The sequence below is a fragment of the Schistocerca serialis genome, chromosome 11 (assembly GCF_023864345.2).
Source record: "Schistocerca serialis cubense isolate TAMUIC-IGC-003099 chromosome 11, iqSchSeri2.2, whole genome shotgun sequence".
NCBI lineage: Eukaryota > Metazoa > Arthropoda > Insecta > Orthoptera > Acrididae > Schistocerca > Schistocerca serialis.
In genome coordinates, this window is record NC_064648.1 from 71,447,806 (window position 1) to 71,472,299 (window position 24,494).

The following is a 24,494-nucleotide window of genomic DNA, read 5'->3' on the forward strand; positions in this document are numbered from 1 at the left end:
GATCTGAAAGTTATATAAATGATCAGTGACAAGAAATTTGAAAATTTACTAGCATCTTGCACTTCATTTTCCTATGCTGCTACTTTGTATCATATTTCCTATTCCCATCATCTTTATTTACTTATCGGTAACTATTTTATACGAAATGCGCTTCATTATATAAAAAAACAATAGTGTAGTGAAATCAGTGGGTACAACCAGAATCTTTAATATTGAAATCAACAATACCCACACCATACAACTAATTGTAAAAAATGGTTCAAATGGCTCTGAGAACTATGGGACTTAACATCTATGGTCATCAGTCCCCTAGAACTTAGAACTACTTAAACCTAACTAACCTAAGGACATCACACACATCCATGCCCGAGGCAGGATTCGAACCTGCGACTGTAGCAGTCGCGCGGCTCCGGACTGAGTCCCTAGAACCACTAGACTACCACGGCCAGCTCAACTAATTGTAACATGGATTTTCTATTAGCCAATCACACAGTTTTATTTTGAAATTTTAAAATGATGTGGATGAAGCAGGGGCGGAATAATAAATAAAACTTTTGAGGTCATTGACTTTGTGAGAGTTTCTTGTTCTTGCTAGCCCATGCCTTGGGATGTGGATGTTTGCATTACTTACAGTATCTTGTTTGTAAACTGCGTTCTGGCAACACATTCCTTACCATTCTTCCTGATGCCAACAGCAGAGTCATAGAGATATCAAAAACTACTAGTATTCTAAGCCTGATAAACAAATACAGGCAGCACTATACGTTCTGCCTAGCATATTCCACGGATTTTTTTTTATGTCACTGATATCAGCGGAATAAACATGTATCTGACAAAGGAACCAAAATATGACATACAGAGCGTGTTACAACCAAACACTACTCTCAGTTTACACATAAGGTAGAACAATCTTGAGGCCTTTTCTTCCAGATTTGGTTGTTGTGTTTTTCCCAGTTAACTTTCCCATCAACATGAAATTTGGCACGTTTACTTTCTATACTGACTCACAGACATGTACAATGAAAGAGTGTTAAAAATTGAGATTCTGGACAAAGCTCTTCTTCTGAAATAGAAAAAAAACACACACACACACAGCCATTGTCTCCAAGAACTGAGACATGACCATCTGCTTTTGGCATGAGCAACAATCTATTAGGGCGGGTTGTGAGGTATGAGGCAGCACAGGGCAAGGAGAGAGGGATAGCAATGTAAAGGCGGGAGGAGGGATGGGGTGAAGATAATGTGTTCTCTGTGACACCACGCAAGGATGTGGCAGAGACAGTATGGGTTGCTAATGGCAGTTTTGGGAAGCTGTACTGTGGAAGGGGAAGGGGAGGAGAGGAGAGAAACAGAGAAAGGGAAAATAATAAGTGCACAGTGCACTGGGAGTGTGTGTGTGTGTGTGTGTGTGTGTGTGTGTGTGTGTGTGTGTGTGTGTGTGTCTGTTTTGGTTTTTAATTGTATTTTCGTGTTAGTGGTCATGTTTACATAAGCGCCACATTGGAGTCTTAGTGTATGGTTGCTTCTGCCATATTTGTGACGTCATGGAACAAAGTAGATGGGTGGAATTGGACACTTCTGTATTTGTGACTGACAAGACAAGGCATAGGAGATCTGTTTCTGGGAAAACGCTCGAAAGGAAATTTTAGGCTGTGGAGGCCTCAGTGTGACCATTAGTATATTCCTTGCAACCACATTGTTTCCCAATATTCTTAGCTGGTGGAGTCTCCTTACATTTCCTTTCCCCATAACACACTGTATCAGAATAAAATCTACCTTGCACTCCTTCAAATTCTTTCATCACCACCACTACTAGCACCACTAGTGGTATCAACCGCAGTAGTAGAAGTACTGCCAGTATTAACTTTTAGTTCATAGTATTATTCACTGACATTGCTAATTGAAACACCCAAATCATTGTAATACTATCTGTCATATTAAAACTTAGTTTCGGGAAAATATGATACAAAAAGGGTACAGTATTTGTGAAACCATGGTCCAGTTTAATAGAGAGCCTGATGGACCTAATCAGATCAGGTTCAATAAACAAATCAATAAAATCATAAAAATGTTACCAACGAATCTTGATCTGGTGAAGGGTTTGTGATTCTGGGTGGTTAGAAAGGAATCCTCTAGGTGGCATATGAATGAACTGGCAGAACAGGGTGCCATACAAATGCCCTTTGATGTGCTGTAGATTTGTTTGTAGCCAGTGCCTTCAATGGAGAATTGTGGGTTAGAATCTAGTTGGTCATGGCGACCAGGAAAGGGCTGTAGGTTAGGAGAGAGTCAGACACTGGGAAAGGTACTGTTCAGTAACAGAAAGCCATGGGTGTTGGGGATGTCATCATAGAGGGTGATAGCACTGCCAATGATGAGCAGGGTGCCAAATGGTAAAGGAGCAGGAACTGTGGAGCTCAGTGAAGGAAATGATTGGTGTCTTTTGTGGCAGGGTAGGTTGAAGATGAGCAAAGATTCTGTCTTTGGGAGCACATTAAAAAAAAAAAAAAAAACACACACACACATAACAAGCTTTTCTAAATTGTGCAAATGGAAACTCTTCGTACAACATATCAGTCATCCCCATAAGCCTCAACATTCACTAGTCTGTATGCTCCACCCCACCTATTCCCTACCCTGCTCTCATTCTAGCACTGCACACACCTATCCCGCACCTCCATGCCCCCCCCCCCCCCCCGCCCCACACAGCCTCCCAACACTGCACCTAGCAGCCCTATTCTGTCCCCCCCCCCCCCCCATGTCCTTGACAAATACCACAGGCAGCACAGCGTCACCTCCACCCCTACCCTGCTATCCCTCACTTCCCACCCCACAGCACCTCTTTACCTCTCACTCCAACAAATTTCTACTCACATTAGATGTGTTCATGACCTAGTGTTGTTCCGTATTTCATATGAATTACTTTGTCCAAAAGCTTAAATATTTAGCAGTCAATTCATTCTACCTACCTGCAACCTACGGTCTCCTCAATGTGTTGAGTTGGAACACATGCTTTGTATATCATTACTCTATCCTGACATTTCCCGTGTTTGATTTTAATTTCTCTGTTCTTTGGAAAACACAACTGAAGCAACTGAGTTTTGCTTGTCACCATTGGTCCAGTTCAGATACAACCTCACATGAAAAGCTTGAACAGTAATTGCTCAGTTACACAGCTTTGAGCTAATGGAAAAACAGATACATTTACAGTACAGATGTAACACATGATATGAAGGTGCAATATAGTCCTCACTTCCGTAGGTGTTCCAAAAAGAAGAGATAAGAGGATTGGTACAGCAAAGGCATGTGTGCTATATCTACAACTACTTGCCTTTACCAACTGCTGACATTTTGATATCAATGCATGAACTACAATACCACTAGAAGAATGAACATCCTGAATATGAGCACAACACTACATACACCAAGTTCATAGAAAGAAAGGTAAGTGAGAAATTCAAAGCACAAAGGTTTTCTTCTTTTTTTTGGGGGGGGGGGGGGGGAGGGGAGGGGAAGGAAGGTCCTACTTGATGCAGACTTTGGCAGCTGACGCTAACAAAAATCTGACAATGCTACTTTTATAACATAACATTGTCTAATACGAGTGTACATTTGTGTTTTCACTGCTTCTAGAGAAACTCTCAAGATGAACGATTCAGAGCAAATGACATCTTTACAGTGTCACAGGAGTGTTTTGATCTAGCTACATAAAACAAATTACAGTGCTTTGATGAAGAAAGAAATGAAGGATATATTTTCAAAACAAGCTCGATGAGGAGTGAGTTTTCCATAAAATGTTGATGGCCACACACTGGAAAATTCAAAATCCTGCTAATCTCAGAAAAACTGAATCAAGGAGTAAGCTCTAACAGTAACTTCAGCATGTTTTAATTTGCCTGAAGCTGACAGTGACATTCTGCTATAATTACTTCTTTTATGGTCACCAACCCTGTAAGCGTATGTTGTATGTTACAGACGTGTCATACGTGAGCACGCACAGTTTAACTCTGAGATTATATTAACATTTAAGTAATTTATTTGATACTAAATATTTAGAGTGGTAATGTGAAGAACTACTGGTTAAAGAACACTGCAAACATTCCAACATTCTGCAGTTAAAACTGTAACACTCCATTTTTTCCTTTTAGTATCAGCATTATCACCATTTCCTTTTTAGGGTTGTACATTACACTACCAACTGCTCTTTCATTTAATAGTATTTAAGCTCCTCAAAGGATTTCATCAACAACTCTTGGTCCCCTACCACTTCCCGATATTTAATAGATTCTGAATACCTACTGACAAAACAAAAACAGATCAAGTACGGTAATATTGCTAACAATAACTTTGAGGATATAAAACCAATTAGATGAATAATAGCAAAAATTTTACACCAGGATAAAAATATTTTAGGTCATGAGTTTAGATTTCTCCATCAGGGACCATGACGAATAGACTGCCAAATATTGTCTTTGCAAATATATATATATATATCCCTCTTGTCTGAGAAAGCGACTTTGGTCAACTTAAAAATTGACCACAAATATAGCATATGATCAATTTGTCCAGCAAACCATAAAACTGATCTACAGTAGTAGCTAAATCATCTGCACTCTAGCAAGTGGAGTCCACTCGTATATTACTTTATCATATCCATTAAAAATACCTCTTTCTAAAAAAGGAACAAATCTAGAGATTAACAACACACCGAACTAAATCTCAAAGCAGGAAATTAATTTGTAACAAGTGATTGCTAACGTCACAACTCAAGAGCATTTGACAATTTCCTAGTAGACAGTAAACATGCGATCATTGACTACTGGGATGCCAACATCACACTAACAATAAGCTGCAGAAAATTTGAAACACATTAAATATTACAGAGCAGCATCATATACTACAAGACACCATCCATTGCAAATATGTTGCACAGCCAACAGTCACAACTTCATTTGGTCAAGAAGCAAAACCAACAGCCAATACCAAATTTTTCATCTGACAAACAGGACATGTAATCTGCTTGTTTACACAACACATTGCACAAAGAAATTAATGAAACAATGGTAAAAAATACAAGAAGCTATTTACCAAGGATTCTGGTTCAGCATATATTTCATTCTTCTCTTTTTTCACCCAACTAGTTCCCTTGCAGTCCATGATTGCCCTCCTAAGCCACTGAAAAACAAGAAAGCAAAAGTGATATGTTTACAGTGTCATTATTCGACATAGTGCACAGGCAGTATTTTCTGGCTGCAGCAAATGAGTCGATGCATATGAAAAGTTCAAAAATGGCTGAGGGACAAAGAACCTGACAAAATGAACTAATTTACAACTTGCTGGTTATGAGGACTCTGAAGCCTCAGTGTCATTAATGGAAAACAAAACTCAATTTGAGAGAAAACAAAAAACCCCACACAATGGAAACAAATGACTTTCAGATACTGCTGTTACTTAGTAGCATTTGCTTGTGGTAATCAGTCTTTTTCTGAATATGGTAGCTGACTCTTTTTGCCACATAAATTTCTAACTGTCATGTGAAGCAACTAAGATAATGTGAGTTTACCGGACAAATCTATTCACTGTAGACAATTTCACATATGAAGAATAAAAGATTAAAATGAGTCTTGGGCTATATTGAAGCCTGTCAATGTATCCTGCAAATTCCTTAATATATAGAATAATGTAAGAGGTTTACAATTATGTTCTTAGCAACGTATGCAAGAACAGAGAAGAATTATTTCTCAATCATACTGGCTGCATTTTCAATCAATCTATAAACCCGTATCTGCTCATGGTACTCAGAAAAGCAGAACATGAAAATCCACCCATACAGACAGAACTTTCTTTTTTTCAGTCAGTTTAGTACATATTTTTAACAACTGTTTCCTTATACAGTCATCTATATTAAACATTATCAACTCAATATAGAGCAATGCTGCAATCGTTACCCAGTCCCTAAAAAACACACACTGCTGCCTGCACGTTGCATAGAAAAATAAATGATTCTTGACTGTCAAAATTTAACAACGAGTAAATTCCTCTAATAAGACTTAGTGAAATTACTTTCTCATAAGCGTCCCATGACAATGGTCTGTGTTTCGGGATGCTTTTGTCAGTGGCATTAGGCCTTACAGAGTCAATTACATTTCCCATATCCTTCCATAGATTGAAACGTGCACATTACTACAAACAGCAGTTAACACTATTTACTAAACTATGGAGCACATAGGCACATTGAAAATCCATGGAAAACGCTACACAATGAATTCCCTCTACAGCATTCTCTTTCATACCAACATAACCAATCCCTGATACTCTGTATTAACGTGTGCTAACGAATCTGATGTATCGGCAGTACAACTATTTGCGCTACAACCGGGGCCAACTACAGATCAGATTACAGTAAACTCTTACTGTCCCCATTCCTTCCTTCACAAATATTGTTACCGAACTTCGCATGCACAACGCAAGTAAATATAACAATATGAATGCAGCGTGTGTGTGAACTTCATGAGGGCCTTTTTTCGTCCATAACAAAGTATTTCACATTGACCTTCACTTTCTCTAACCACCACAGCATATCCGGTAATTACAGACAACACATCAAAATTTCTGGCGGTTCTTTTGCTAAATCACGGGAAACATTTAGCAATTTTATCGGACAGAACGAAAACAGCAAGCACATTACATACCCACGCGTCCATCTGGTATTTTTCGTAATTGCCGAACAGCACAGGTACGTAATGTGCGCTAATATGTTTGTCTAAACACTAGTCACCTCCTGCTCGCAATGCGGAAACACAAGCTCACTGAAAATAACAAGTGTTTGGTTCTGATACACATAACCTGAAATAATTACTTACGAAATTCTAAGGCTATCTCAAACCATAACCACAAGCGCCAAGGATGATACAAGAATTAAATGTGGAACAAACGTATCGTTCAAATGTGCCCAATAAATGAAATTAAACTAATATAATAATTGTATGAACAGTTACTATAGCATCATTACAAGGCAATGGCAAACTACTTCATTCGTGGCAGTTAGCTGTAATGATAATAAAAATTAAGTATTGACTTAGTACCACACTCAGTATCTGTCTTTCCGTGATTTCCTGTCTCCACCATCAAATCACTTACACAATACACAGAAAACGCAACACAATACCGTACGAACGCATGACATGAACTACTAAACTCTACAGCCGTCTGCTGCTGTGGTCAAAGTCAATAAATGCGGAAGAAAGAACCTACCACGGAGGACCTTCTAACATTCTTGGAATCAGAGCTGCATATCTGCTAGGAAAAAAATTAAAGTCGTTTGTTGGTCAATTTGGGGGAGGGGACCAAACAGTGAGGTCATCGGTCCCGTTGCTGAAGGAAGTCGGCCGTGCCTTTTCAAAAGAACTGTCCTGGCATTTGCGTGAAGCGATTTAGGGAAGTCACTGAAAACCCAATCAGGAAACCTGGACTCGGGTTTGAACCGTGGTCCTCCGGAATGCGACTTCATTGTGCTATAACTGCGCCACCTCGCTGTTTCATGATAGTCGTATGGGAAACTATGTGTTTTTTATTAAATTTTTCATAGTTGCAAGTATGGTTTCGAAATATACAAATAATTCTACAGTATTTATGGATCCTATGGTCACATAAATAAAAAAACAAAACAAAACATTATTCACCCAATCGGCTATATAACAAAGCTTCAACTAAAACAATATTGCGAAAAATATATACTGTATATCTAAATTTTAAAAATAATACTACTAATGGAAACAGAGACTCTCAAGGCTTGAAGTGTAATGTGGAATGTATGATATGTCAGCTTAATACTGTCTTAAGGAACTATCTACCAGATTTTAAACAAATTTAAATAAAGCAATGCTTTATACAATTTTAGCATTCAGAGAATCCCTCATCCCTAACTTTAGAGCATATCAACATGAACAAAAGTGCATGTCTCAGAGTTTTCTTAAGTTAATAGTGCTGTACGTGAAATACTTTGTAGTAAATCTTCGTTCATGATTTAAGCCCAGTGCACATGCGCAACTAATATGACACCCCAGATGATGGAATACTGGAGTGACACCACAGTTAAATGTGTAAAGACACAGTTTTCAGTTACATGACAAAAATTAGGCAACATTTATCTTGCGACATAAAGTTCAACTCCATTCTACTTTCTGACTCCACTTACCAATCCCACCAGTGAATTGCGTCAATTGGCTGCGTCCTTTTGACGGAATTTCAAAGCACCATCGCTGTAATTTGGTTTCCATTTCGTAAATTTGTCTTGTGTGTAATGCGTGTTCAGGAGTACCAAAAACGTTTAAAGACCTGTTGTTACCAACATTATTACAGATCCTTAGCTGTAGGGAACGTTCTTTTTCTGGAAGTACAAGAACCATCACTAAAAATACAGAACTTTAGACATAAAGGTTGCTTAAATTATAGATGGCTGAGCCTGAAAATAATGGCAGTGAGATTTCTGGGGAAAATTTAAGAGTATATCGAAAGAATAGGCTAATGAGAAATTAGTTGCAATAGACAAAAAACTCAAAGCCACCATGATGGCAACTGAAGCTGCATGTGAGAATGTTTCGCTTGAACGAAAGTTTCCAAATCATACTGTACTCATTGGGGGAACTTTAGTAATTCAACAATCAATTGGGACAATTACAGTTTTGTTAGTGATGGGTGTGGTAAGACACCCTGTGAGACATTACTAAATGGCTTCTCTGAAAACTACCTAGAACAGACAGTTAGGAACGTCTCTCATGATGAATATATATTGTTTCTAATGGCAACAACAAACAGACCTGATCTCTTTGAGGATGTCCACATCAGTGAACATGATATGGTTGTGACAGCAATGACTTTTTTAATTATTATTATTTTCTGTTGTTCCAGTGATCCATGTTGTGACACTATCACAGGACATGGAATGTGTCAATTTTATAAGCTTTTGGCCAGAATTTATGGTAATACACAAAACAAAACAAAAACAGTAAACAGTAACTTAGGTCCCACTACAAAAAATACATTTTAGAGATAGACAGAGATTACAAAACAAAAACAGTAAACAGTAACTTAAGTCCCACTACAAAAAAAATACATTTTAGAGACAGATAAAGATTACAAAATAATAAGTGTTACAGAGAAATAGATATTACAAAATATATGTTTGCAATAAAAATATTTGGTATTACAAATACAAATTTGGGCATACATTTGCAATTTACAATACAAGATTTGTTAAATACTGTAGTTCAAGGACTCTTCTATTGTATAAAATGATCCTTGCAATACGAAATGCCTTAAGGTTTTTTGAACAAGAGATCATCATCTACCAAACACTTAATTCTTCAAGGGAGGGCATTAAAAATCTTACAGCAACTGAAGTGGACTCCTTTCTGCACCATACTTAGATTTAGCTGTTCATAATGGATATCATGTTTCCTTCTAGTATTGTGACTGTGATATGCACTATTCAGCTTAACAGAGTACAAAGAATAACTGAAACAAGCATATATATATATATATATATATATATATATATATATATATATATATATATATATATATATGTGTGTGTGTGTGTGTGTGTGTGTGTGTGTGTGTGTGTGTGTGTGTGTGTGTGTGTGTGTGTGTGTGTTCAGTAAACTAGATAAAAAATCAATAGTGTCATATCTCAATGAGGAACTGAAAGTTTAAGCACAGGGCAGCAGCATGTAGAGGAACACTGGCCCAAGTTTAAAAGAATAGTTGAGCATGCTTGGATAGATATGTACCCAATAGAACAGTTCATAATAGGAGGCACTCTCTACAGTATACAGTTACTGTAAAGAAACTGCTAAACAAACAGAGACTACTGCGTAATAGATGTAAAACTAAGCATAGAGCTGTAGCTAGAGAATTGCTGAATAAAACGCAGTTTTCTGTCAAGAGATCAATTTGTGAGGCTTTCAATGGCTGCCGTAGCAGAGCATTGTCAAGTGTTCTGTCAGCTGCCCACGTCAAATATCGATGCTGTGACTCTGAAGTGGAGCTGTGAAGGAATAAACATAGCTGAACCCAGACCAGGCAGACCTCACGTACTGATGGGCAGGAATTGCCGGGCATTGTTGTCAAATAATATTACACAAAACCCAAAGCAATTCTGGTGGTATGTAAAGGCTGTTAGTGGCACAAAAGTTAGTGTCCAGTCGCTAGCGAATGAAACAGGAACTGAAACAGAGAGTAGCAAAGCAAATTCTGAAATGTTTAACTTTGTTTTCAGATTTTCCATTGCAAAGAAAAACCCAGGAGAAATGCCCCAATTTACTCCTCATAACACTGGAAAGATGAGGGAAGTAAGTACTAGTATCAGTGGTGCTGATAAACAACTGAAATAGTTATACTTTAATAAAGCTCGAGGGCCCAACGGAATCCCTGCCAGACTCTATACCGAATTTACAGCTGAGTTAGCCCCATTTCTAACTAAAATCTGTTGCAGATGCCTCAAACAAAACATGGTCCTTAGTAGTTGGAAGAAAGCACAGGACACACCCACCTATAAGAGAATGGTAGAAGTGAACCACAAAATTACAGTCTCCAGTATCCTTGACATGGATTTGTTGTAGTATCTTAGAACATATTCTGAGCTCAAATAGGATGAGGTATCTCGAACAGAATTACCTCCTCCATGCCAGCCAGCAACGATTCCGAAAATATCAGTCATGTGAAACCCAACTCATTCTTTTCTCACATGACATACTAAAATCTTTGAATCAAGGCAATCAGGTAGATGCAGTATTTATTGATTTTCAAAAAGCCTCTGTCTCAGTACCGCACCTGTGCTTGTTATCAAAAGTACGTTTGTATGGGGTATTAACTGAATTTTGCAACTGGATTGAGGAATTTTTGGTAGGGAGCGTGCAGCATGTTATTTGGATAGATAGTCGTCGTTATGTGTAGTAATAACTTCACATGTGCCCCACGGAAGTGTGTTAGGATCTTGCTGTTCATAGCGTATATCAATGACCTTACAGACAATATTAACAGTAACTTCAGACTTTTTGCAGATGATGCAGTTATCCATAATGAAGTACTGCCTGAAAGAAGCTGTGTAAATTTTCAGTCAGATCGTCATAAGATTCCAAAGGCATGTAATAACTGACGACTTGCTTTAAATGATCAGAAACATAAAACTGTGCACTTCAACATGAAAAAGCGTAATATCCTGTGACTATAATACCAATGAGTCACAGTTAGAATAGGCAAACCATAAAAATACCTGGGTGTAACACTTTTTAGCGATATGAGATGGCTTAGTCGTTGGGAAACCAGAGGGTAGACTACAGTTTATTGGTAGAATACTGGGGAAGTGCTACCAGTCTACAAAGGAAATTGCTTACAAATCAGTCATGTGATTGGTTCTAGCATATTGGCAAGTGTGTGGTACCCACACCAGATAGGACTAACAGGGGATATTGAAAGTACACAGAAAACGTCAGCACAAATGGTCACAGGTTTGTTCGATCTTTGTGAGAGTTTCACAGAAATACTGAAGAAGCTGAACTGCACAATTTGAAGATAGACATAAACTATCCTAAGAAAGGCTACTAACAAATTGTCGTGAACTGACTTTGAATGATGCCTCTGCAAATATATTACAAACCCTTATGCAGAGGCGTTCAAACAGTCATGCTTCCCATGTTCCATGGGAATGAAATGGGAAGAAACACTAATAACTGGTATTAGGACATACCCTGTGCCATTGACTTCAGGCTGCCTTACAGAGCATAGATGTAGATGTAGGTACACAGGAACTGTCTGCAGTTGTCATTTAGTTGTGCCAAAAGTAAAATAAGAATTAATCACTGTGTCTAAATCAATGAACATAACAGATTGTTAAAATCTTAGAAGAGTGGCGTGTGTACAGATTTTCTGAAAATGTTTGGCACTACATGAAAAAACCTGTTATTTTATTTTATGTGTGTTTACAAAAGCTGCTCACGGAGATTGACAATGGCTGGGAGAATGATGTATTCACCATATGCCCCTCCATTTCCGCATCTGATGATGCCTAAGGACTGAGGATGACACGGCGGCCAGTCAGTACTATTGAACCTTCAAGGCCTGTTTGGATGGTGTTTGTTTGTTCTTTGTGTTAGAAAAACAATCTGTATTTTCTTTAAAATATCTTGTGATACTTTGCGAAAGTTGGGTAGAAATACTGTTGTTACTCTGCTTAGCTGGTGTGACAACAAGAAGATATGAAGTGTGGTATCATTCTGTAGGTTGGGTACAAGGTGAGTACGCAGCAATTCTTACAACATGATCTGTGTATTTTTAGTTAAATTGTTTCAATCGAAGCATATATCAATTTTGCATCCAAAATTTGTGTTCCTCATCTTTAAATGGAGCTTGATACATGATTCAAGAAGTACTCAAAATTTGTTTTTGTAGTTTAGAAATGATTTATAAAACAGTTTACATGTTTGAATAGTAATACTTTTAAAGGTGAATTTGTAATTTCCATTTAATTCCTGTCTGAAATCCGTTTTGGTATCCTTTGCATATTCTTTCATGTGTAATTAATTCTTGACTCAATCAATTCGAATGCCACGCTCTGTACTACTACATAATACCTGCCTAAATAATTTCAGTTGACACTGATGCTATATAGAAAACTGTGTAACCAAGCAGAAATTGTAGCACCCCGATTACTGTGGCATCACTCAAGTGAAGCCACTTTTAACTATGTCATAAAAGACAAAGTCGTTTTAACTATTTGTCACTACTTTCCTTCACCGACACTAATTAGTGTCAGAAGTAAATCGAGCAATTGCCACTGTGGTTTCAGTGATTCTGAAGCTAGTATGCAGTATTGGTAGCTTTGATATTTATACCAGTAAATTAGGATAATATGCAGATTCAGTTTTACACCATACCAAAGATCTCTACAAAAAGTGTCGGTTTTAGTACTGTTTGTTGTGCTACAGCCACAGGAAGTGGTGTGTCTGCCAGTCCAACTGGCACTTATAAAGACTGTTTTCTAAACATTATGTTGCAACTGTATAGTTGCAAATAAGTTATATTATAGCCTACTTAAAGAAAGTACTAGTTAATTTTATGTGCATTTATAAAAATATCCTACATATTCTTTGAAATGCAGAGAGATAGTTGTGAAAGTTTGATCACAATAATAATGTTACCGTACTTAAGTAAAAAAGTAAAAGAGATGTGGACCATGATTTCATTATTGGTGAGTACCAAGTAACTTTGACAACATCATGGGTGCTTTTATTCCAAACAGCATGTGCCCTGACTGTGACTATATGGTGTGTATTTTAACAGCAATATAATATTAACTTTCTACATTTCGGGTTGCTAGCAATGAAACGTTTGGCCACTGCAGTTGTGGGCATCTCATTGTTAATTTACGTTGTTTATGATGTTCCATTGTATGATGCACAGTTAAGATTTCTGTCTGAGTAGGTAAGTATTATTGTATAATTAATGGAATGTGATTTGTAGTTGCACATTAGCGCACTCATTTCTACAAATGGTGAAACTAAATACAGAACTGGCAGTATATTCGGATTTTAGGTTTGGCTGCTTCAATGCTCTCAATCCTTCCAATGGCCAGTGGCGCTCGATATTCCAAATATTGCTTTTCATAGCTCTTACATGCGCCATTCTCGAACCTCCCATTGAGGGAAGTCCGCGTCAACTCAGTGTTGAACTATAGCCATAATGTTGAGAGAAAAGTTGTAATTACTATGTTCAAGTAAGTAGGTGTGAAATGGCTAGTTCTTCATATACATTCCTTTCTGAGGTAGAGATTGTAGAGCTTTTACAGAAATCTTAAAGGGAAAATTAGAACAACAACGATTTCCATGATAATAGTCTATATAATGACAGTGATTCATCTGTGAACAATTCGAGTAAAATGATAGTGGAAACAGACAACCCTGAAGAGATTCAAAAAATATCAGACAATGAAAAGTTTTGGGTTGAAATGCTTATGTAAATATGCTTGCAAGAAAGTGCACTTCTTGTTTTAATGTATATCCTAATTGTTGGTCAGTGACCTTATTGTTTCCACAAAGAGTGAAATTCTTTGTGGCACACTCGTCACCAGGTGATGGCGATTTAAATATGAGTGTACACAGATGCCCTATGTTTCCATTCCAGAGTACAAAGCGTTAAACACTGACCTAGTGGATTTGAGGAAGGAAGTAAGGAGGTTTCTGGTGACAGCATAACTTCAGATGGTGGTGGTGGTTAGTGTTCAACCTCCCGTCGACAACGAGGTCATTAGAGACAGAGCGCAAGCTCGGGTTAGGGAAGGATTGTGAAGGAAATCGGCCGTGCCCTTTCAAAGGAACCATCCCGGCCTTTGCCTGAAACGATGTAGGGAAATCACGGAAAACCTAAATCAGGATGCCTGGAGACGGGATTGAACCGTCGTCCTCCCGAATTCGAGTCCAGTGTGCTAACCACTGCACCACCTCACTCGGTTATAACTTCAGATCAAGTATACTTTTTAATAAAGGAAATGAACTATATTAGAGAGATTAAGTGTAGTTTTTGACAATGCAAATGAGTTCTTAGAGTGCCTTTAAGTGCACCTGCACAAAGCATAATTCCAATTTCGTTATAGAGTAACTTTAATATTTGCTCTTATTTAACTGCTGTGGGGTGCAGGAGTGACTTGCAACCAATGTGATGCCACAGCAAGTGGAATAACAGAAACTGTATGCAGTTTCATCTGTTGGTAATTATTATTATTCTTGGATTGATTTAATTTTGCTTGAGGAAGCGATTAACAGCATTCAAAATACAGTTACTTCATGTAAACCTTTTCTTAAAAATTGTTACAAGTAATGTACGTATTTACATTGAAAAGTCACATGGAACTGCGATCCTCAGGAAAAAAATAAGAAGACAAATGAATCTTAAATGTCCTCTTTTAAAAAAGTGCTAACAATGACAGAAAACGTTAGAATGTTGAAAGAAAATAATTGTGTTGAAGAAATGTGTAAAGTGCATTAGATGAATATTTAACTGTCCATTTTCACATTTTTACTTCAAATTAGTTTAGAAATAAAGTCCGGGAAGGAATCCAGAAGGTAAAGTCACACTCAGTTTGTGCTTTGTTCCTCTCTGAGTCCGTGTGTTTTGTTAACTTGTGCATTTACTGTAACTGGTAGAAGAAAGTCTATGGCAAAAGTTCATCAAGCACTTTTTATTCTAATTTGCTAATGTCAGTGAAGAAGACTCCACTTTCAAATGTTTCCTTATATTGAAAAGGTACTACAGCCAGTTATCGATTTCTACGTAAATACATATCAAGCAGATGTACAAAATTTTTGTTTCGTTTGTTCACAAAATTTGTTTTCTGATGGCACTTTTGTGATACTTCACCCCGTATTTCCAGGAACCTGCTCATTATACATCTGTTCCCTAAGCTTAAACTGGCACATAACTTCTCTGAAGTTTCTTATAATGAGAAATGAGAATCATAGATCTCTACGTACTTTAAAGAAATAGTCTATAGGCAAGATTTCGATCTAAACTGTTTTTTATTTACCAGTTTCAACAGGTAAGTTTGTCACCTTCAGATCACTGAAAACTTGTTTGGGTCTACATCATGTTTCATTGTGCATTCATCACTCATGTGATATTCACATTTGAGTGGAGATCGGATTGCACATTCCACACAGGCTTGACAAAAAGTTCATTGCAGATAGATTTACCACAAGTAAAAACATACACAGCTAAAATGCACCTTGTGGAACTTGTCTACACAGCACTCTTTGGCTGCTAATCAGTTGTTAAAATCCATAACGTTTAGCAAAAGTGCACATTTATGCCACTGTTTACATTTACGTAAACAGTGAAGGACATGTTGGAACCTTTTGACTCGAAATTAATAGATCTGTTTAGCATCTCTGGCTGCTTGTGGTAAACATGTCACAACAAGTTCACTTGGTCTCTGCCACATGCCACTCAGGGCAACACGTCTTTCTCCGCAAATGCACTTTAGAAAAATGAAAGATTAAAAATGTGTTAGTCTTTTCATATTAGCTCGAGCTGCTCAATGTAATTAGCAGTGCCCTAAGGTTGTCTAGTTCTCGAGTACATCATTTACTGGTGTCATGCTGCTCGTGACTAGTACTCAAGTGAAATTTTTCAGTGTCAGATATACACTTCATCTGCTATGTATTTACTATCAGACAGGAATACAGAGAAATTTTTATCACTGTGCAGCACATAAGCCCAATCCTTTTTTTAAATTGGTTTCTCACGTTCTTTCATGTCAGTCTTAGGAAGAGTTCAGTGCATTTCTCATCCTTCTGAAGAACTGGAAACTGAATTTTCTATTTTATGCCATAATGTTATGTTCTTTATGCTTCTAAATCTGTCCAAGGCCGTTTTTCTGTCCAAGGCAGTTTTACATTGTCAGGGACCATATTAGTCCTTCCTTTCAACTCTTCCAAATTAAGTGGCAATGGAAGCAGGAATGTGGTGATCTTTGACTTAACCCCATAAGAAGAAATCTAATTAAGCTAAGAGAGGTGACCCTGGGGGCCACTGGAGAAGAGGGTCACGATGGGAACCATGTGCATTTCGACACTGAGGCAGTTCGGCATCGAGATAACCATAAATATCCGAAAGAAAGTTAGGTGGACATTGTCTAGTTGCAAAATGAACTCTTCACTTGCTTGCTGTATTTATGGCATAAGCCACAGCTGCAGTGTGTATAGGTACACGAAACCAGTAACAGTTTTCTCCGGGAAGAAAACTAGTCTGTAAACTTTTGAAGAGGACATGGCTCAAAAGACGTTAATGTTAGGTGAACAAAGAAATTCTTCTATAATGTCGTTTGGATGATTCACCTTTCGAGACACACAAAATGTGGCTTCATCACTGAAAACCAACACTGTCAAAAACTGTCTTCCACTTGTAGTCGCTTGAAGTCGTCGCTTGTAGGTGGTATGGTTTCAAGCCTGTTTTACATGATGTACTAATGTGTAGTACTATGCCTATGCAGCAGAGCCCCAAGCGTACATGCTTGGAACTGCACATTGGTTAACGTCATTTAATTACATGATGCAGACAGAATAGTCCTAGTGTAAGTCCAGGCACTCACACTAGATGGTAATTATGTGCTAATCTTGAGGTGGGCTGTCTGATTTCTTGTAAAGGTGTTCATTCAAATTAAAAATGTCTGAGAACTCGAAGTTTCTATTTATTAAGTAATTGTTTGCATTTCTTGTTATTATTATTTATTAAGTAACTGTTGTTCTCTTATGTAACTATCATGGAACTATATTATTTCTGTTCTGAATTATGGGCTAAACTGTTTGTTTTAATTTATGACATATGGCATCACAAGAATATGTTTGTCTGAACTGCACTGTTACAGCATTATGCACATGGAGCAATTATGGCACTACACATAGAAATCTAAAGTACAGATATAATGTTATACACTTAATTACTCAGAACTAAACGTTTGCCGACGACTTTAATATGATACAGTGGGTTGTGATGACCATACAGACAGGATTCTTCACCAAACACATGATTTATACCGCTAAATACTTGTTTATTTCTTTCTATTTGTAGGATACGAAACAATCAGTACAAAGACTGATTTCCTGAAACAATTTATCTAAAAGAAAGTTTGTTGGCAAAATATCGCTTTTGTTTAGTTATTACATTTATGAAAATTTAATCACTGAAAACTGTGGTAAATTTACACTGTGGTAACCTGAAGCTTAAGTGCGTTTAAATTAAGTGGCGACTCTCGACACTTCACTACAGAGCGAGTGGAGGGAAGTGCAGTTTACCAGTGTGTGCTGGGTGGGTGAGCAGGTGACCACAGTGTAATGCCTACTCGGTGCAGAACCAGTCAGGCTAGCTTAACTGCCGCTGAAGCCGGCCAATCTGCGATCTTTCTGAAACGATTTTAAAGAAACTATTCCGTAGGAAATGCTCATTCTCTCGCATCTCATAGCTTAATTCGTCAGCTTCATGATGAACCATCTAGCATTTCGTTAATTATTATATTTATTGTGATATTTCGCTAGTAGGTAAACTATTCAAGAAATTCTTCGTTTGCAGTGAAAAATAGGTACCGCTATGAATCTGTGTTTGGTTCGTGTCAGATTACATGTTGCTGTGTATTAAATGTAGATAATATATTGAATCATTCTTTAAACTCGGAAGTATATCGCTGTCTGTTTCCAATCTCGAGATAATACAATGTATGTAAAGCGCTCCATCACGAACTCGTGTGTCAGTGAAAAACTAGAACGACATATTCAAAATTTCCTCGTACGTCATTAATGGTCTGAGATATCGAAACAAGATTTTGGCAAATGATAGCACGAGAGTGTTTTGGCATATAATTAATATGTAAAAATCAATGTCTGCCTCGATATTCAAGCTACTCCAGGCTTTTTGAATGAAATAATGTAATTATTGAGGACCATAGATGTCTTGTGAAATGCTGTAGGTTTTGTAACAGTACATGTAAAGTATTTACAAGTTTATTTCTATACTGAGACTCGGCTGTTTCACAAACTATTGACCTGACTTGCACATAGTTTTTACTTTAATAATCCAATTGTTCATTATTCTGCTGCAATTTCAACTGTATTAGTCCGTAATGGGGTTTGTTTGCTTGCAAAAGCTGAGATAGAATATTTAATTTTTTTCATCTTTTGCATATAGTTGAGAGCATGTAGAATCCAAAACCCTCAGGACAATTTTTGTGGACAGAAAACCACAATATTTGGGTACTTTTCTTGGGTTTTCACCTACTGCTCGGTCACAATGCATCCTACTCAGAATTTCACTACTAGCAAAATGAAGGAGCATTAAATTTTGTATCGAATTATTACGTAAATGCCAATATCGGTGTAGCCATCTGGCTGCAGTAAGTTGTCAAAGTTCGTTCATTTTTAGTAACTTGTCTAAAAAATCGTCTTCAACTCCTGTAACTCAAAAATGCCTACTCCAAATGGAAAACGTAATCAAAGTTGTAGAACATGAAATTTCATGTTACAAAAGCATATAGTTTTTCAGTTTTAGGCACTATAAATTGTTCATACTATTGAAACCAAAGGTATCTATTTTTCTTTTTACAAGCAAAGTTATTCAATAAAATGAATTTACAGTGGGAAGGCGGCTCTCTAATGAGCACATATGTGTTTCTATGTACATCTTTTCAAATTTCTTCATTCGTGTGTATTTTTATTCATTTTTATGCATCATTTTATTGGTGATAGTGGATTGCTAAAATGAAAACCAAGTACATAGTAATGGCCAGTATGAGTTTACGTACGAGTAATACACGAGTATGTACAAATTGCAACGTAACCTTAGAGTACTGGTGGTTGTATAAGTCCACCTAAGTAGGAAGATTACCGTCACTTTGACATGTCCTACCACTCCTGCAAGCTACCATCTGTATTAAATGGTTTCTTAAATTCGTGTGGTCCACGAAATTACTGGCCCCTGCGAGTTATTGCTGGGTATTAGTAATTTCTAGCGGAAGGTTTTAACGAACCGGTAGAAATTTGAACGCAACAGGTAACGCATTTTTTGAACCACTACAGAAGGCACCTATACAGAGCGTAATAGGAATTATATAGCTTTTATTTGCTTTCATGACCCAGAATTCGACTGTGGTACTAACTGCCACCTATTCTTTATGATGGACGGAGTAAATAATCAGTCGAGGGTAGAGATTAATTGATATTTATTAAGTACCGATGGTATTTCAACAACTAGACGTGTTTTTCTTGCAACGTACATCATCATAACCGGTCTCTAGCTAACATGGTTCAGTTTCGCCACGTAATTATGTAATGGGACAGAGGAGCGCAGACCTGCCTACAATGTAATTCTATACAACCTCACAATTATACCTAAACCCTTGGTTATTACATTCAGTTACTATAGATTACTCAGAACAAGTTCCGCAAAGACAATACAAGGAAAACTAGGTCAGGGTGGAAGAGTATTTCGCAAATCTTCATCAAATCAGTGGGCATTAAAATCCGATATTTTTCCTAGTGGTACGTGTATTTTACTTAACGCACAACATCGCCAACAAATCAGCTCGTTATTGGGGTGCACAAGAAACATCACTTCAATGCTGTTCAACCCACATGGCCAAGTTTCAGTAGCCAACAGAAACCCAGAAAAATATGGACCCACACGATTATTCCTTCCCTATATTGCACTCGCTCACTATCGTATGATTATTCATCGTGTACAACATATTCTCAGACCGAAACTATAATTTATCACTGCGGCGGTTGCTCCAACCGATCATGTGGCGCGAAAGCAAGTTCACAAAGAAAACATATGGAAAATAAATAAAAATCCCCAAAATATTACTTTAAATGGAAGAGCTGATTAAAATACATTGAGTGAGTGAATTTCCATTAAGCACAGAGCAATAACGTGACAGTTAGCTTGAGGCACATGGTGCGTTGCCTGAACAAGGCACTAACACAAGGTCTACTGACATTCGAGTAAATTAAGAAAATCCATTCCCCTATGGGGTTCAGTGGTAATTTCGCACCTGATTTCAACATCTGGACTTCATTACAGAGCAGATTTCGGACAATCTAATACCTATGTCAACATTACCAAGACGTGAGCTGCGTCTCCATGTCTGTCCAGCACCACGACCCAGGAACAAGGGCTCTTCCAACCGAATTCGTCTAACCGTTCCGCTTACAAACGTGGTGGGGGTGGTGCGCCAACCTGACAGAGCCAATACGCGCGCCTGCGTGTCATCTTTGCCCTGACCTGCAAACTTGGTCTCTGCTAAACTTGTTCACGCTTTGGATGGTTGGTACCACCCTACCCCAGAACGACCATTCATGCAGTGTTACAATCTGTGCCTAAAGCTTTCTGCTAGATCACCCACTCACTCATTTATACCATCCAGGCCGCACAAGTGAAAGGAAAATGGGAAACGTGGTACACAACAGAAAAATTTCAATAAATAACCCTGTTTAGTCCATTCTCTCCTTTTGGACACCAGCTGAGGTATTACCTGCAAGAGAAGAAACTCTTGCTAATAATTTCTGCGTGCTAGCAATTTAATAAAACATTGGAACAAGTTCAGTTTCAACATTATAGTGTTGGAATTTGAATTTGGCGCAATTTTCTAGTGGAGGTAGTCCTGTAATAATAAATAATAATAATAATAATAATAAATGATAATAAATGATAATGAGTTGTAATAAATGACAGTGAATGATAACGAATGTTAATAAATGATAATGAATAATAATGAATAATGAATAATAATAAACAAAAGTAAGGTTTGCAGCCATTATCGTGTTGGAATTTGAATTTGGAGGGAAATTTCTAGTGGAGGCAGGTCTATAATAATAAATAATAATAAATGACAATAAATGATAACAAATGACAATGAATGATAATAAATGATAATGAATGATAATCAATAATAATGAATAATAATAAAGACAAGTACGGTTTTGTGTGCATTTTCCTGTTGGAATTTGAATTTGGGGCCTATTTTTTCTGGGTGCTTAGGTTAGTGGACGTAGCACATTTGGTCTAGTTAAATGACAATAAATGATTATGAATGTTAATAAATAATAATGAATAATAATAATAAAGACAAGTACGGTTTTGCATGCATTATCCTGTTGGAATTCAAACTTGCCGACATTTTTTCTTCTGTAGGCTTAGGTTAGTGGACATAGCACAATTGGTCTATTTTACCGCCAAAATTCAAGTTTCCCGCCATTTTTTGCTGGAGGTTAGGTTAGTGGACAAAGCACAATTGGCCTATTTTCCCACCAAAATCCGCCATCTTGGATGACGTCATGGGCTGTTACGAAGTCTACATGCCGCCATCTTGGATGACATCAGCGCCGCCATCTTGAATAAATTTGGCAACAATGGAGAGTGGGCTGCAACAAACGATGATGATGATAATGATGATGATGATGATGATGATGAGGTTCCACATAAGGGGATGTACAAAAGTATTATCCATGTGCGTTAAAGCGTTGGCAGCTGCTTTATTGAGCGACCGAAATTACGCTCTTTGTGGTAAGAGGAGTAAGGCGATCGCTGGTGTAAGAACAAAACTTTAGGCGTTTAGGGATGGCCAGAATACATCTGATCGAGTAAGGACCCATCCGTATCGCTGTGCCCCGAGACACGGGACGCTGTGTAGCCGGCCACTGCTGGTGTGCAGCAGCCTCTGCCGCCGAGTCGGTGGGTGGCTGCGGTCGTAGCTTCCGGTTTCCTGAACGGTTTCTCACACACCGCGTGGACTCGAAGAATACAGACGAGGAATATTAATAACGTTTGTTTCATTTACAGACTTTTAACAACTTCCATACAAAAAAATCGCAGGCATTACTTTACAGCACGCCCCTGTAGATGAATCTGAGTCAGAGAGACAAAAATACGGAGACATGAAGTCCTCTTGCTATCCTCTTACATACCTACGGCACAAGAATAATACTATACGGAAACAAACACACGTCATCAATTTCTCCTGGCCAGAGTCTAACTTTATGACATATATTTACAGTTTTAACTACACTGCCTCACGTCTCAACGTAGGTCAACTACAAGAATTTAATAAGGTACCCGCTGAAAGTTTCCATGTTCATACTGAGGCACCAGTGTGGACAATAAAACAAACACAAAGTTTAAATGATCCACAAAACTAGCAGGGTGAAAATTTTTATAAACTTGTTAGGCACGCATGAATTTTTTTATATTGGTGTTACTTTTACACCCTTGGTCTCTGAATGACATTTACCCTGGTTGAATCGAACTTTGCAGTAATGTCATAATAATTTTTTTGAGAGTAGGACAACTGTGGAATCTTACGGAGGTGGAGCATACGGCACAAGAGGGGTGTCCAAAACTCAAAAATACATCAGTCTATGCGTTCGAAGCCGCCTTATTAACCCCCACAGCACCACCGCACCATGATTACGAGCGTTCTGTAAATAAATGAACTGGTCACTGTTGGAAGATTATTCGACGCAAGGTTTCCGAGTCCACGAATCGCTGCAAAACCTCCTCTACGTTCAGCTGGCATCTGCGATGTCACCAGCCACCAGATGCGTACGAGAGCCTCTGCCACTGAGTGAGGCGTTGGCGCCCGCATCTCTTGGTCGTGCGGTAGCGTTCTCGTTTCCCACGCCCGGGTTCCCGGGTTCTATTCCCGGCGGGGTCAGGGATTTTCTCTGCCTCGTGATGGCTGGGTGTTGTGTGCTGTCCTTAGGTTAGTTAGGTTTAAGTAGTTCTAGGTTCTAGGGGACTGATGACCATAGATGTTAAGTCCCATAGTGCTCAAAGCCATTTGAACCATTTTTGAGGCGTTGGCTGTGGTCGCGACAGGATAGAAATTAGCCAGCGGTGGACGACTCGGAACAGCTACGTGTCAGATCGATTTCTGTGGTGCGGCAAAAATATAATTTCAGTATCTTCCAAATAAATAAAAATTAAGTGCAATATTTTCAGTCAAATGCAATAAATACGAGAGTTGGAACTCAAATTGAGGCAACTATTTATTCACAACCGATACAAAAGTGTTACATGCTTTCACCTGTTACTGTCCTTCAAAATAGTCACCAGCCTTGTGTAGAACCAGTTGCCAGCAATGTGCAAGGCGTAGCAGAGCCTGTTCTGTTGATGGTACAAATGGAGCGGACTAAAGATACGGTGATTCTCGTGTTCGACTGTGACGGTGTTATCCTAACGCATTACATTCCTCCACGGCAGACCGTCAACGCACGGTATTACTGTTCGCTTTTGGAGCATCATCTGCGACCAGCTTTGCGAAAAAAGCGGCGACACTTTCTGCGCAACCCACACATCATTTTGCACGACAATGAGCAGGCGCATACAGCGCAAGCTGTGGCTGCTCTGTTCGGTCGATGGGACTGGGAAGTACTGTATCATCCACCATACTCCTTGTGACTTTGATTTGATACCGAAGATGAAGGAACCACTTCGTGGCATTCGCTTCAGAACTGTTCCATAGATTCGACAGGCAGTAGACCGCTCCATTCGCACCATCAACAGAAGAGGCTCTGCTGACGGTATACTACGCCTTCCACATCGCTGGCTACGGGTTCTACACAAGGCTGGTGACTACTTTGAAGGACAATAACAGATGCAAACATGTAACTCTTTTGTATCGGTTGTGAATAACCAGTTGCCGCTATTTAACTTCCAACCCTCGTAACTACTCGCCCGTTGCAGTAGTCATACATCTTCACACCGCATCAAATAACTTTGTCCACATTAACCAACATTTTTGGAAGCAAGAGGGAACGTGACAATGTGAGCATTTCTTAAAACGGTTGAGCGTCTCCGTGGGAGTAAATATCGATTGTGGAGCTGGAAGTCTTTCATCGGTAACCACATTTCCAGAATCGATATAAGAGTGTCAACATGACCAACCAATAGCTGTT

The 24,494-nt window shown here is 38.3% G+C and overlaps 1 protein-coding gene across 1 annotated transcript in view; it reads right to left on the bottom strand.

The window, feature by feature from the left end:
• The window catches only part of LOC126426820 (zinc finger protein 70-like), a 120,159-nt gene extending 112,915 nt beyond the window's left edge, over nucleotides 1-7,244 (bottom strand). Inside the window, exons 1-2 of the mRNA XM_050088841.1 lie at nucleotides 7,086-7,244; nucleotides 5,089-5,175 (exon numbers count right to left, since the gene is read on the bottom strand). Coding sequence (XP_049944798.1) covers nucleotides 5,089-5,157 — 69 coding nt within the window. The 5' untranslated portion in view covers nucleotides 5,158-5,175; nucleotides 7,086-7,244. The remainder of the gene's footprint in view (nucleotides 1-5,088; nucleotides 5,176-7,085) is intronic.
• Nucleotides 7,245-24,494: the final 17,250 nt, after the last annotated feature.